Here is a 15,947-nt window from a genome sequence, read left to right on the forward strand (position 1 = left end):
CTTACATTTCTTAGTATCGTTAGTGGTTACACACAATCAAAACACAAACAACAACACTGCATATTGGCAAATGAGTTTTCCCTAGCCACTAAAAAGCTACCGCAGTAAAAGCAGATGTTCCATTTTAAGGCCCAGCTTAAAGAAAGCTTTATTAGCATTGTATTTATTGTACACAGATCTGTTTGGGGAAATCTAGTGGCTCAATGGCCTATTGAAAAACATGCTGAAAAGAAGCAGATGCGATATGCTTTCAGTATGAGTAACATCTGACATTACTCAATCCATCTGTGCTTCTTGACGCATATGCATTTCTAGTGCCCATTTCTAAAAATATCAAACAGTTTTACACATAGCCCTGAATTATAAAACATGCAAAAATGTGTTCAATAAAAATGCCTCATTCATATGTATAATTCATATTTTTCATTCATGAGCTTGGTTTCTTATCTCACCTAATGGGCTGGGTGGGATCAGTTCGCTTGGCTTTTTGCTCCAGTGAGAGCTGTTCCCATTTGAAATGAAGACTCCAGTCAAAGCCTGCCATTAAAGAAAAAATACAAATATAAAGCAACAGTATTTGCCTGTTCCACAATAACAGAGATTATTTTCATGCAGTTTTTGTTAATAGGTTTTTGAGTTTAAGGGCTCAATATGGAGCGCTGAAAGTTGCATTAATTCTAAAAACATACATTCTTATTGATGAAGTCACCAGCTGTGTGATATAAAAAGGTACCGTGTGGGTACAATGTCATGCAAAATGCATGTGAAGTGATTTTCATCCATGCAAGATAGGAGCACAAAGGCACTTTGCAGGGCTATTAAGACCGATCCCACCGAAGAGGTAAATCTAAGAGCCACAGGAAAGGAACATAGGAAAGGAATACGTTAACAACCTTAAAACAAAACAAAAACGAAGAAAGGGCCTTTGCCAGCATATACAATGTATTAATTAATTGGCAGAGCGATTAAGAGTCATCTAGGTTAATTTAATGTGATGCCTTTTTTATGAATTTTTATTCGGATAGAATGCCCATAAAAGAACAACAGAATAAAATACAATAAAAAATAACTATAAACAATTCAGTTTCTCAGTAAATCATCATGGAGTTCAAAGTGATAAAATAAACATCAGATCTATAAAATTGTTAATCTAATCATATCGTAGTTTCATTATGATTTGGACATCTTTTTCCAGTACAAGTTATATGTGCAATAATCACCATAAGTGTTTCCTGCTACGTCCAGAGGCAATAACAGAGGACTTAGGGCCAGATGTAGGTAACAGTTTGCATGTCGCAAACAGAGATTTTCGCTGTTTGCGATGTGCAAACTGCACTATGCAATGCACAAAACCCGTTTTGAGATTCGCAAAACGGGTTTGCGAGTCGCAATTAGGAAGGGGAGTCCCCTTCCTAATTGCGACTCGCAGTGCAATGCCAGATTGCTTTGTGATCGCGAACGCGGTCGCAAACCAATCGCAGTTAGCACCCATTTCAAATGGGTGCTAACCCATTCGGGTCCCGATGGGACCCCTTCCCCTTTGTGAATGGCATTAAAAACATTTTTCCAGAGCAGGCAGTGGACCTATGGACCACTGCCTGCTCTTAAAAAATGAAACAAAAACTTTAATTTTTTAGTTTTGTAATGCATCTCGTTTTCCTTTAAGGAAAACGGGCTGCATTACAACAAAAAAAAACTGCTTTATTTAAAAGCAGTCACAGACATGGTGGTCTGCTGTCTCCAGCAGGCCACCATCCCTGTGAGTGCCGCGAGTCTCAAGGGGGGTCGCAAATTGCGACCCACCTCATTAATATTAATGAGGTGGGCCTTTGCGATCCCCTTGCGAGTCGCAGATGGTGTCAGGAACATCCTACATTCCAATTTGCGACTCGCAAATTGCGAGTCGCTCTGACTCGCAATTTGCAAGTCGCAAATTGGAATATACCTACATCTGGCCCTTAACCTATCAATGGCAGTTAAGATATAAACAGAAACTGCATAGGTCCACGTTATCGAGTTTACAAATACATTTGAAGGCATCCTGATAATAAATACGTTTTTCAGGTATAGGAGCGGATGTAGGATTTGTTTTTCATATCTCTATAAAACTTGTAAAAAAGAGTAAAGTGTAAGGTTGACTGGTGGGGTGTGCCATCACATCGACATTCACGTAGCTGCTGGGTCCAAACTCCAATTTTAGGAAAAGCAACCATAAAGTGCAGTCTGACGAAACGTAATCTTGTGAGATAAAATCTATGTTGCGTATTTCTTACAATTAGCAGATAGCTGTGAATTCCTTCTTGTGTGGGACCTAAGCCATAACTAGGCAGGGTAGACTTAAAACTTTCTCTATTTTCCCTCTAGGCCTCTCTATTTCCAATAAGAACAGCTTTCAATACCTTCTTCCTATTAGGTAAGACACTAGCAGTATCCTCACTTCTAAAATTTCACTTCCAATATTTCCATCCACCTCCTTAACAGTCTGTTTAAGGATTAAACAATCTGTTATAATCTCTTTAGTGAATTTAGTGCCAGTTTTACTCCATATAGTGCTAGGAAATGGCGGGTTTATCTGAATACTATCTTCTATGTAGGGTACAGCCAGTTCCTTGTATACAATGTAGGTGGAAGTTGAGCTGGGAGTTGCCAGGAGTTTACCTAGATAGAGATACACTTGTATCTGTAGTGAAGAAGAGTTTCCCAAACCACATAGTGGGGCCCTATAGCTAGCACTATATAGACAGTTGCTTTAGTATACTTTTAATAGTTCTCTAATAAGGTTATTCCCAATTTTGGATACAAATCTGAAAAGGGCTTCTAAGAATCTTAGGGGTTTCAGTTCCCCAACTTTCAACTGTAGCCCCTAGTGTCTACTGCTGAAGAATGTTATGCCTAGGTATATAAAGTTTTTGGTTTCTGCTAGCTCCTCTCCCTTAATGTGATGGATCCTCTTTTTGGCCCTGCTTTTCCCACACACTATGGTAAAAGTTTTCTTTAGATTGATTTTCATATCTTTGTCCTCCATATATGAGACAAAACTCCACTCCAATCAATCCCACTCTAATCTGTCCCACTCCCATCCAAAACAATCTGCCCCACTTGAAACTGCCTCACTTCAATCTGGCCCATTCTAATAAAAAACAATCAGCCCCACTCCAATCCAAAACAATTTGCCCCACTCTAATCCACTCCGCTCCAATCTGCCTGACTCTTATCCAAAACAATCTTTCCAACTCCAATCCGCCCTACTCCAATTTGCCCCACTCAAATTCAAAACAATCAGATGCTGAAGCCCATTAGCGGTTCTAGAGGTCAACACCACTTTGCTGTGTATTGGATAATGGGAGTATGTCGAAGCGACAGCCTTAAGGACATTGGCCTTCACGTTTTTCAATGTCTTGTCCACCCCATTAATATAGAGTAAAAACAAAAGGGGGGCAAAGACACAACCTTCTCGGATCCCACGTGTGACCATAAAGGGAGGTATACATTCCCACCTTGGCCCATATCTATCGCATACAATTGTGATAAGTATGTAATAATATCTATTGGGGCGACCCATCTTTGCCAACATCCTCCACAACTTAGCATGATTCACCATGTTGAATGCGCTGCTCAGGTCTGTAAAACATAGTTGGATGCGTCCCTCTTTAGCCAGCGTATGTTTGCTAATGATGAGATGTAAGTTAGCACATTGATTCATAGTACCACTGTCCCTCCTGAACCCCTACTGTGAGTCCGTTAGTATATGTTTTTTTGGACACCCACGACTCCATCTTCTCCAGGAGGGCTTTACCCATTAATTCTGCAGTTGAGTTCAGGAGGGACATTGGGTGACAGAGAGAGACATATGATTTAAAAGTATGAATTGGGCCCCTTTCAGGGCCAGAAGACTTTTTTAGGGCAATGGTTACCTCTCCTAGGTTAAATGATTATAAATATGAAAGCCCAATGGCGGGTAGATCTACAATATAATCGTTAGGGTTAAAATTCTCACTGTAGTGTCTTAGCCATTCCTCATGTTGGACAAGAGCCTCTACCCTAGGCACTATTGAGTCCTTAAAGAATGGCTGATTAATAGTTTTCCAAAAGAGTGTGCTGTCTTTCATGGTGGCTGCCTGGTCTAAATTGGCCCATGCTCTTTCTTACAAATCCATTTTCCTTTTTAGGGTTGAGCCTGCGAGTGCATGTGCTAGGGCATGTGTCTTGCTTACGAGACACTGTTGTTTACAGTAAAGGGTTTGGAGCCTGTCCGCTACTTAACATTTGTTGGCTAACTTGGCACTGTTCTTTACGGCCCCGTAATTCATCACTGCAGGCCAAGCATCATTTCCATTCCTCTCTGTGGTGCAGGGACCAAGCACTGATTAATTCAACCCTAAGCAGTGCCCTTCCACTGCTACCAATATGCTTGAGGTACTATTTTGTTCTTTTTTAACATCTAGGGCTAAATGTATGAAATTTCGGATTTGCGACTCACAAATTGCCAGTCAGAGCGACTCGCAATTTGCGACTCGCAAATCCGAACGTAGGATAGTGTCCTTAACACTATTTGCGACTCCCAAGGAGGTCACAAATGCCCACCTCATGATTATTCATGAGGTAGGTCGCAATTTGCGACCCCCTTGAGAATGGCGGCCCTCACAGGGATGGTGGCCTGCTGGAGGCAGCAAACCACCATGTCTGTGACTGCTTTTAAATAAAGTATTTTAGTTTTTTTTGTAATGCAGCCCGTTTTCCTTAAAGGAAAACGAGATGCATTACAAAAACAAAAAATGAAACGTTTTTGTTTCATTTTTGCAGAGCAGGCAGTGGTCCTTAGGATCACTGCCTGGTCTGGATTTTTTTTATCAGTGACATTCACAAAGGGGAAGGAGTCCCGTGGAGACCCCTTCCCGTTTGTGAATGTGTTAGCACCAGTGTGACACTGGTGCTAACTGCGATTGTTTCGTGACCGCATTCGTGGTCACAAAACAATCATACATGGGACTGTGAGCCGCAATTAGGAAGGGAACACCCCTTCCTAATTGCGAGTCGCAATCCCGTTTTGCAATTCGGTAAAAAGTTTACTGAATCGCAAAACTGGCTTTGTTCATGGGGAAGTGCTTTTTGCATGTCGCAAACAGCCAGATTAGCTGTTTGCAATGAGCAAAAAGCATCGTACATGTGGCCCCTAATGCCCTGCAAACAGATGGCGTGTGACTGGCAAAAACGTGCTCAGCAGTACAAACAAAATTGCAAAGTTTTGTTTTTTGCCAAGTCCTCTTTTCTCACTGCCTGCATGTTTTTTTTTTGCATTTGCTAATGGGCCCTGTTCTCAGAGGATGATGATCCTCTAAATATGTTCTAAATATTGCGAAGCAACATTGTTTCTTTCTTATGTGTAATTTCAGAAATTATGCTTCAACACATAATCGTGCAGTACAGCCAAATCCACCCAATTCCAATCTGCCCCACTAAAATCAATGCCAATCCACCCCACTCAATCCAAGCCACCCACTTCAGTTCAAACTGCATACCTCAATCCAATCCACTTCAACACAACCCAATCCAATCCCCCCAACCCATCCCTATCTAATGTGCCCCACTCCAATCCAAAACAATCTGGGTCACCCCAATCAAAAACAATCTCCCCTACTGCAATCTGCCCCACTCTAATCTAAAACAATCTACCCCACTCCAATCCAAAGCAACCTCTACAACTCCAAAACAATCTGCCCCACTCTATTCCAAAACAACCTGGACAACTCCAAAACAATCTCTCCCACTCCAATCCAAACCAATATGCCCTACTCCAGTCCAAAGCAATCTGCCTTGCTCCAATCTGCCCCACTCAGTCCAAACCAATCTGCCCCACTTGAATCTTCCTCACTCCAGTCTGTCCCACTCCAATTCAAAACAATCTGCCACATTCCAATCTACCCCACTCCAATCCAAATCAATCTGCCCCACTGCAATCTGCTACACTCCAATCCAAAACAACCTGCCCAACTTTAATTAATGTGCCCCACCACTCTTATCCAACACAATGTGCCCAATCTGCCCCAGTCCAATCTGCCCCAGTTTAATCTGCCCCACTCTGATCCACAACAATCTGCCCCACTTGAAACTGCCCCACTCCAATCTGCCCTAGTCCAATCCAAAACAATCAGCTCCACTCCAATCCACCCCACTCCAGTCCGCCTGACTGTAATCCAAAACAATCTGTCGCACTCTGATCCACTCCACTCCAATCTGCCCTATTCCAATCCAAAACAATCCACTCCTCTCCAATACACCCAACTCCAATACTCCCCACCTCACTCCTATCCACATCACTCCATCCCAACTCACTCCACTCCAATACACTCCACTTTCATCCAATCCACCCCACGCCACTGCAATCCAATCCAATCCACTCCACCCCAACCCAATCCACCTTAATCCACCAACTCCAAAACAAACTGCCCCACTCCAAATAATGTGCCTCACTCTAAAGTGCCCCACTCCAATCCAAATAATCTGCCCAACTCCAATCTGCCCCACTTCATTCCAAAACAATATTGCCCACTTCAATTCGGTCCACTCCAAACCAATCCACCTCACCCAAATCCAGTCTATCCCACTCCGTCCCAATTCACCCCCTCTCCAATCCACCACAATCCACCCCACTCCAATCCAATCCAATCCACAGTGCCCCACTCCAATCCAAATAATCTGCCCAACTCCAATCTGCCCCACTCCATTCCAAAACAATCTTGCCCACTTCAATTCGCTCCACTCCAAACCAATCCACCTCACCCAAATCCAGTCTATCCCACTCCGTCCCAATTCACCCCCTCTCCAATCCACCACAATCCACCCCACTCCAATCCAATCCAATCCAATCCACCCCATATCAGTCCAATCCACCCCAATCCAGCTCAGTACATTCTACCACACTCCAATATAATTCACCACACCCTAATGAAATCCACCCCACCCAATCCACCCCATAACACTCCATTCCATCCCACCCCACTCCAAGGCACCTCACTCCAATCTACCCCACTCTAGTCCAATCCACCCCAGTTCAATCCACCCCACTCCACTCCAATCCAATCCATCCCACTCCAATCCAGTCCACCCCACTTCAACCTAACCCACCTCACTTCAATCCAACCAACCCCACTCAAATCCAACCCAAACTACCCTACTCCAATCAAAGGCTTACTGGGGGTTGATTGTGTTAATATGGTTATCTCAAGCATCTATAACTCGTGCCCTGAGGTAACTATAACTTACGCCCTCACCATGCACTGCTAATTACTCCACAATCTACATCAGTCATAACATATTCTATGACATCATTGATAATATCACTGCAACATTTGCAGTAAAATTATTGATGAGAAAACTGTACATGGTGGGGGCACAAATTATAGTTACCTTAAGGCACAAGTTATAGTTATTTGAGATAACCATAACTATAGCTGCAGAATTCCTATGGTTTTGTGTAATCTATATATATATCCTACTGTGGTCACCAATAGGTAGCTATAGCTAGGACCAAGTTTCCATAGAAAAAAACTTTATTGACTTGCCTAAAACTTTGTTGTCATTTTTAAGGTTTGGGGTGGGTATGGTTTATGGGAAGCAAAGGCAGTTTTAGGGCTTTAGGTAGGTATGTGTTTTTGGGTGGCAAGGGTATTTGTAGAGTTTAGGGTGGTAAAGGATTTTTTTGGGTTCAGAGTTAGTATGGGTTTCTGGGTTTTAAGGTGTTTTTAGGATTTAGGGTGGGCCTGGGTTTTTTTGGGGGGTAAGATATTTTTAGGGTTTAGGTGGGTATGGGACATGGTGGATTAACATATAGACGGTCATTCCGACCCTGGCGGTCATGGACCGCCAGGGCCGGGGACCGCGGGAGCACCGCCAACAGGCTGACGGTGCTCCCAAGGGCATTCTGACCGCAGCGGTAGAGCCGCGGTCAGAAACGGAAAACCGGCGTTGTACCGCCGGTTTTCCGCTGCCCTGGGGAATCCTCCTGCGCCGCCATGGGGATTCCGACCCCATACCGCCATCCTGTTCCTGGCGGTTTTGGCCGCCAGTTACAGGATGGCGGTATGGGGTGTCGTGGGGCCCCTGGGGGCCCCTGCAGTGCCCATGCCAATGGCATGGGCACTGCAGGGGCCCCCGTAACAGGGCCCCACCATGATTTTCTGAAAATCGCGACGGGTGCAACTGCACCCGTCGCACCCCTTCCACTCCGCCGGCTCCATTCGGAGCCGGCATCCTTGTGGAAGGGTGTTTCCCGCTGGGCTGGCGGGCGGCCTTCTGGCGGTCGCTCACCAGCCCAGCGGGAAACTCAGAATACCCGCGGCGGTCTTGTGACCGCGCAGCGGTATTCTGGCGGCTCCCGCCGGCCCTGCAGATACCGCGGCCGGCGGGAGTCAGAATGACCCCCATAGTCATTAAAATTGCTTTATGTTAAAAAAACAGAGAAATTAACTGAAAATACCAAAGGTTACAGGTCTGTGATAGTTAGGAAATAGAATTTAAAAAGTGTATAAATTCACTAAATAAAAGATATAGAGACATTATAGTTAGGTTCACATTTTAAATGTGCAAAACCATAGAAATTCAGCTATTATAGAGCTATTTTAAGTAGCTCATGCCCTAAGATAACTATAACTCACGCCCTCACCATGCACTGCTAATTACATCAGATATTACTGCACTGATGACATTTTTTAGAACACCATTGATAATCTTACTGTAACATTTGCAATTAAATCATTCATGAAATAATGGCTGGGGTACGAGTTATAGTTGCCTTAGCATAGGAGTTTGGGAGGCCTCCCATAAATGTATTTAATGTTGTGCTGTATTTCAGGTGGTGGTCCCTAGGTCCAGAGGGGGGGTTGTGTGCCCCTCCTACATATATATAATATATTTATAGTTGCCTCCTGCAAAGCTCCAAACTCCTTTGGCTGTGTGTGGTGCGGGGTTTTCAGCTTAAAGGGGATTGACATGCATAAAGGCCTCTGCGTGGCGCAGAGTTGGGTTGCTCTAGGGGTTTGGCCACAGGCCTGGACCTGTGGTTATCCTTCGCTGCGCATTGCCAAAGGCTGTGCATGGTGTGGGGTTGGGTGGTTTTAGGGGGTTGGCAGCAGGGCCTGGCCAAAGGCCAAAGGCCAAAGGCCATGTATGGCAAAGTGTTGGCTGATTATAGAGTGATTGCTGCAGGCCCTGAGGCAAACCCCTGCTGTCCATGGCCATCAACCGTGCGCAGCGGGTGTTGGATTAATGAACAGTAATCAAAATTACTTTACATTAAAAAAAACATAGAAACTCAAGGAAAAATGCCTTCAAGGACATTATAGTTAAGAAATAGGATTAAAAACTACATAGAAATCCACGTAAAAAGCCAAAGGTTAAAGTGACATTACTGCCCTGACCATGCACTGCTAATTACCCAAGATATTACATCTTTTATAGCACCACTGGTAATGTCACTGTAACATTTGAGGTCACATTATTGATAAGAAAACTGTGTATGGTGAGGGCGCAAGTTACAGTTACCTTAGGGCACCAGTTATAGTTACTTACTAGTAATTTCTATGGTTTTGTATGTTTAGAATGTGAGCCTAACCATAATGTTCCTGTAACCTTTGGGTTTTTCAGAGAATAAATGTATATATATATATACGTATATATACATATATATATGCATATAAGTGTATATATATATATATATATATATATATATATATATAGAGAGAGAGAGAGAGAGAGAGAGAGAATTGTCCAAAACAAAAGCACACTCCAACAGGTTCCATTCATTTTATTTTGAAATGCAGCAAAACTGTTAACAAACCAAGAAATCCTTCTCTTTAGGCCAAACGCATTTCGGACATCACTGTCCTTGATCACAGGCCAAATGCGAGGCAAACCATCAAAATTAATTGCAGGCCTATGATCATCCATTAAATACTTCCATATAGTGGGCCTCTAGTGAGTTCACAGCCAGTGCATATTGGTAAAAGTAGTCCTGCACATTTCGTTTTTCCCACTTGGGTTTGATTTCACCAAGCATTATTTCAAAATAGCAGCCACACTGGTGTCCAACATTGCAAAAACACATTGGCAAAGCCAGTAGCTCTTGTATAAGTGAGACCTATTGTCTTTGCCAATGCTTGTTTCCAATATTTATTTATAGATACCTCTCGGGGTTATAATCTCATTCCTGTTTCTAGATGAGGCCTGAAGAGCTTTCATCAGGTTCAGGTTCACACAAGAGCAATGATGGTCAAAGGAGCAAATGTTCTTTTTGTCAATAGCCTTGCTAATAGATCTAAAATTTCCAGCAATTGCAGCTATTATTTTACACAAGGAAGCTATAAGTAGGCGTGGGAAGTTTTACATTCAGAACAGGTGATAAAATCACTGGGATTGTCTTTTATAACTCTTTTTAAGAGGGCAGTTCCATTTATGCTTGTCCACCTAAGGCTTATAGCATGGTTACCCTGAAATTCAATATGGGCTGCGAGTTGCAGGCCATTAGTTAGTACGATTGGCCTTGATATCAAAAGCAACCAGCAGAGGGCAGTGATCACTAAAGGGGCTCAGGTCAACCTCAGAAAATTCCATCAGGCCCAAACCATTTTAACAGACCAAGATGTGGTCAATGGTTGAATTATAGCCATTTCCTTGAAAAGTTGGAATTAATGTACCTTCTGTATTATGGCAAAGTTCAAACAGCTCTAGGTTATATCTAAAAATATTTTCATTTATTGCCTCCCCATATAGAGTAATGTGGGAATGAAGGCAGATTCTCCCTGGTTTCTCTCATATACTCACAATTCATTGCAGTTGCAGCATCACATTTATTTTTTTCAAAATTCCCTATACACATGTAGATACAATAATCCGTAATGTAACTCACCAAGGCTTCCAGCTTCCTTGGAAGGTCCTTGAAAGGTCCACAGTAACCCGGTTCCTAGTATTATTAAGTAAGCTATTGTAAAAATGTATTAAAATAATATTCAATTTCTCATGAGTCTGGTGGAGAAAAAAACGAAAGTAAAGTGAGCTGGTATAAGACTTTTTTTAAAGTAAGAGGGGCAGTGGTAGATATAAATGGAGCTACACATCCCCTCGCCCTTCCAGTTTTTGAAGGAATATCTGGGGTAATGATAGATGTGTATCCTTTGACATGAAAGTTTTCCACCTGCCATGTTTCTTGTAAGTATACTAGTTTGAGCTGTTTTATTCATATTCAACCAATCTATTATCCCCAATTTATTTTTGACGCCAGCAATATTACATGATCTAATAATTAGTTTTACGCTTCTATTACTAGCATTAAATGTTTCAATTTTTTCCACCAGTATGGATTTTAAAGCTTTGTTTGGTATAACATTTGGTTCAGAGTCAAGAGAGCCCTGTTGTCAGTCCTGTTCATCGCAAATTCAAAGTGGTGTAAATCTATTAGATTTTGGGATAGATTTATATGTTCTAGGATTAGATGTGGGTGTGTATGGCCACATTTGTTGTGAGTAATATCGAACAGAGGGGGTTTGAAGAAGAAACCAGGAGGTACAGCTGTGATTTCCCCACGGAGATTACATCTAAGGTGTTGCCTATAACCAAGGTCAGAAAGGAGAGTTTTAACCACCTTTGGAGTGAACGTTTACAACAATGCAGTCCCCCTGAGCTGATTTTCTAGTAGGACCAACCCTATTTACCCTTCTCACCATTAGAATGTTGCAAATCTGTTTGATATCCAATCTACCATCTTAACATATGGGGTAGCGCTTGGTAAAAGATGCAGAGTCTGGAATGGACCCCATAGGCTTCGTGTAGAAATCTCCTTCATGGTACGCAGGTGCTGCAAGTGCTGCTTCCTCAGGGGTAAGGCAAGGACTAAGTGCCATTTGAGGCTTTCTGTAGAAGAGGTCCTGGGTATTTTGTGGTTAGATGGGCCAGCAGTGGATTGGACTTTATTCCTAGGCCCATGAGATCGGAGTTGGGCGTTGGGATGGATAGTGAATTAGTTTGGGGTTGATCAGTATTCTTCTATCAGGCTAGTAAGTCACACACAGATGTCTCCAGTGCGGAGACGCTTTCTTTTGTCTCTTTAATTTAAGCTTTCTTTGAAGGTTGGCCAACATGGCATTAACCTTTTCAATATTGTTTCCAGATTTTTAGAAAGGGTAAAGTCATTCTCACTGTAAAGTCCTTTAATACCATTACCCTTCCCGCTGGCCCTAGCAATGCCTCAATGTTTCTTTAATTTGGCAGCCAAAGGCACCAACTATTGGCAACTTTTCTTTGCCACAGGGGAAGTCAGCTCGCTGTTTTGAAAAAGTTCAGTTATCTGGAGGGGAATATTTGAGACAAAAGATGGCTGATCATGATCAGTTTGCTTTTTGGCATACTATCACATAAAGTGCTAGGCCCCACTTCTAATGACACAATTTCTTCATTGACATTCATACCGCTACGTAAGGCAGTCTTTGTTGCAGTCAGCCTTTCCTCCATGTTAACAATTTCGGTATTCAATATGCCCATTGCATTAGTTAGAGAACTTCTTATAGTGTTGGTGGTTTCCACTTGCTTTACCCCTTTCCCTCCAGAGTTTTTTGCATGCTTCTGCTTGCCCATATGTGTTTACTTGTAGTCAAACAGGGTACTCCAAATGTGCAACAATTTAAATAAACAATGTGGGCGTTCTTACCCGTTTAAACATCAGTACCAAAATCAAAAGGTGGGGCCTATCCTCATTTCGGGAAGGACAGGTGCAGATGGGCCCAGCCTGCGCTCGAGTGCATCACGCACACATCCTGTGCTGTGGGAGGCCTGGGATTGCTTGGTGCTTGTTGGTTTTGGTGACCCCACCACCTCCCCTGTCGTTGCAGCACCTCCGGGCATTGAAGATTATGGTAACTGTAGTCTCTTATAGCAGAACTTGTAGCACTCCACAAGGTCTAGTCCACCTCTCTGCTGACCCCAACAGAGTAATGTCATTTGGTGTCCTCTTATGTATGGGAATTGGTTTCCATCACTGGCTCTAACAAGGTAAGGTAATAAAAGAATATATTTGGTGGTACTTGCAGCTGCCATACAGATGCCAAAGGGTACAAGTATACTGGAAAGATGGAGTGATGGACACGATTAATGCTGAGTATATTTTCAGAAATGGTGCGTAATTAGATCCCAGATGACCGATAAGTAGTTGACTGCTATTCACACGTGAACATTTTGCTGCACTGGAGTCAGATCGTTGTTGGACAGTGGGAGGAGGAAGGATTTCTGTAAGTAATGCATCTGGATATATGTTTGTAATCTTCAACATGTTATATTCGAAGCTGTTGTTGTCCTTGGTCTTTCCATTTGGGATTGTTAGAAATTGGGTCTCTAGTTGGCAGAGGTATACGCACTGTCCAAATAGGAATCACAATCCTAGTCAGGGTAAAACACAATGCAACCTAAATTATCCTGTGCTCACCCTCCGGAAGCATGGCACAGAGCAGGCAGGGTTAACTTAGAAGGCAATGTGAAAAATTGTTTGTGCAATAACTCAGACAGTAACACAGTGAAAACACTACAAAAAGTACTCCACACCAGTTTAGAAAAATAGATATTATTCATCTGAATAAATTAAGACCAAAACAACAAACATCCAATATGCACAAGTCATGATATCACTTTTTGCACTTTAAGTAGTCTTAATCCAGGGGTCTCCAACGAGTAGCTCGGGAGCTACTGGTAGCTTACCAGAACCCTTGAAGTAGCTCTCAGAGCTAGAGTAGAGCACAGTACCACTTGCTGTGCATATTAAAAAAGGTGGCACTGATCATCTCAAGACGCTTATAGTAGGTTGGAAAACCAATGACCAGGTGTCATAATAAGACTCAAACACGTACTGTGCCGCCCTGTGGGATCTGCCTCGTGTCCATCTCTCTTCACTTACAGTTAGAAAACAATTTGTCCTTTGTGCTAGGGGACCCCTCATGCTCTGGCTGGCATTTCATTAGTTAGGTGGAGGCACTTAATACGGATGGACTTTTTCCTGGTGTGTCTGCTGGTAATCACACCTGAAATTATTGTGTGGTTGCTACTGATAATCCTGCTTATGGTGCCCATAGTATAATGTTAATATATGTGATTACTATTTTACAGTGCTAAACGTTTCTAGTAGCTTGCAAGGACTTCGTTCGAGCAAAAGTAGCTCTTACTATAGGAAAGGTTGGAGACCACTGTCTTAATCCATAGGAATCAATGGATGTAGCACAAAGTACTTGGGATGCCTCAAAAATAATGGCGCTGTGGGCAACAGAGGGGGTGAGGCATCAGGAACTAAAGCAATGCATCGATTTTTCTGGCAGGGCAGAGATGATGCATTGATTCTTTCCTCCCAAAAAGGGCGATATGTCAATTTCTGGTCATGCAGCCTCTGTTCCTTACAGAAGTGCAGTGACAAATAGACGCCCAGAGATGATGTGTGGAAAATGTAAAAGTGCTGCATCGATTCGGTAGGCACTATGTCTGTTTTTCAGCCACGAGAAAGTGGCAATGTTGATTCTGCAGGAGTTGCATCGATTTTTCCGGTGCTGTGGATTTTGTCCCTTAGGTGAAGTCTTTGATGGCCTTAAGACTTCTTAACAGGAAACAAAGTGAGAAGGCCTCGGAGATCACTTGTCGGGGAAGGCAAAGTCCTTTCAGCAGAGTTAGGGAGCAGAAGGCAGCAGGGAAATAAAGAATGAGGAGAGCAGTACTTCCAGAAAAGCAGTCCAGATGATTCCTTTGGTCAGCACTGCAGTCCTGACGATGCCCATTTGTAGGTCCAGAAGTGTCTGATGTGATGGGGGTCAAAGAGTTGTTTTGAAGTACACAAGTTCCCTTTTCAACCCAGTCCTGTCTGCCAGGAGATCTGTGGGGTGTTATCAGTCCTTGGTGTGAGGTCAGGCCACTAGCCTTTGAAGTGTGAGAGCCTCTTCAGCCTTTCTGCCCAGTAAGACCCATCAGTATGCAGCTGAGTGTGCTGTGTTTATGGCTGTCTGGGTGGAATGCACAAGGGGAGCATTCAATCAGCACAGGCCAGGCGTGGATTGGAGACAGGCTGTAAGGCACAGACAGCAGTAAGTGCAGAGGAATACCTACTTTCTAAAAGTGTGTTATCTAAAATAGTAATGTTAAATCCAACTTCACCACTAAGCAGAATTTCTCACTTCCATTCCAACCATACCAAATATGACAATGCCACTCCTTTCAGATCAACAAATACCACTTAAAGTTATGTAAGGGAATTTCCAATGCTGGCCTATGAGAGGAGCGGGCTTCACAATGGTGAAAATGACTTATGGTGTTTTTCACTACCAGTACATGTAAAACTTTGGGGTGACTCATTTTTAATTAAAAGGGAGATTATGACTTGGCAAGTAGTTTTAAATACCAAGCTGAAGTGATAGTGAAACTGCACATACAGGCCTTGCAATGGCAGGCCTGAGACATGGGTAAGGGGCTACTTATGTGTGTGCTGAAGTCCCACAAATAGCATTTAATTTACAGGCCCTGGGCACATATAGTACACTTTACTAGGGACCTATAAGTAAAATAATTATGACAGTTGGGTAACCATGTTTAGGGGAGAGAGCACAAGCACAAGCACTTTAGCAGTGGTCAACAATGGTAAAGTGTGGAGTCCTAAAACCAGCAAAAATGAAATGGAGGGAGACAGGCAAAAAGTTGAGGGAAGAACACCCGAAGGATGTCAGGTCTAACAGGGATAGAATGTTTATTTATGTTGCAAGTTCCTTTTGTGTGGAAGCTTATTAAGTTTGGTCAGTTGCATCCTGGCCGACTTAGGATGACTAGCTCTTGTTGTAGAGTTTAATGAGGTTCACTTCTATTTAAGTGAGGTTTGCAGAGTGAGCCCTTGGAAACACAAGTCACAAGGACTTTTTGGACAAGGTAGAAAGTGAAAG

General features: G+C 42.9%; 1 protein-coding gene across 2 annotated transcripts in view; it reads right to left on the reverse strand.

Annotated features, from left to right (window-relative positions):
• The window catches only part of GALNT14 (polypeptide N-acetylgalactosaminyltransferase 14), a 1,192,033-nt gene that overhangs the window by 214,585 nt on the left and 961,501 nt on the right, over positions 1 to 15,947 (reverse strand). For both annotated transcript variants that reach the window (XM_069233809.1, XM_069233810.1), the window contains exon 8: positions 453 to 537. In XM_069233809.1, the coding sequence (XP_069089910.1) occupies positions 453 to 537 (85 nt within the window). The remainder of the gene's footprint in view (positions 1 to 452; positions 538 to 15,947) is intronic.

Source organism: Pleurodeles waltl, chromosome 5 (assembly GCF_031143425.1).
Source record: "Pleurodeles waltl isolate 20211129_DDA chromosome 5, aPleWal1.hap1.20221129, whole genome shotgun sequence".
In the NCBI taxonomy this organism is placed as follows: Eukaryota; Metazoa; Chordata; class Amphibia; order Caudata; family Salamandridae; genus Pleurodeles; species Pleurodeles waltl.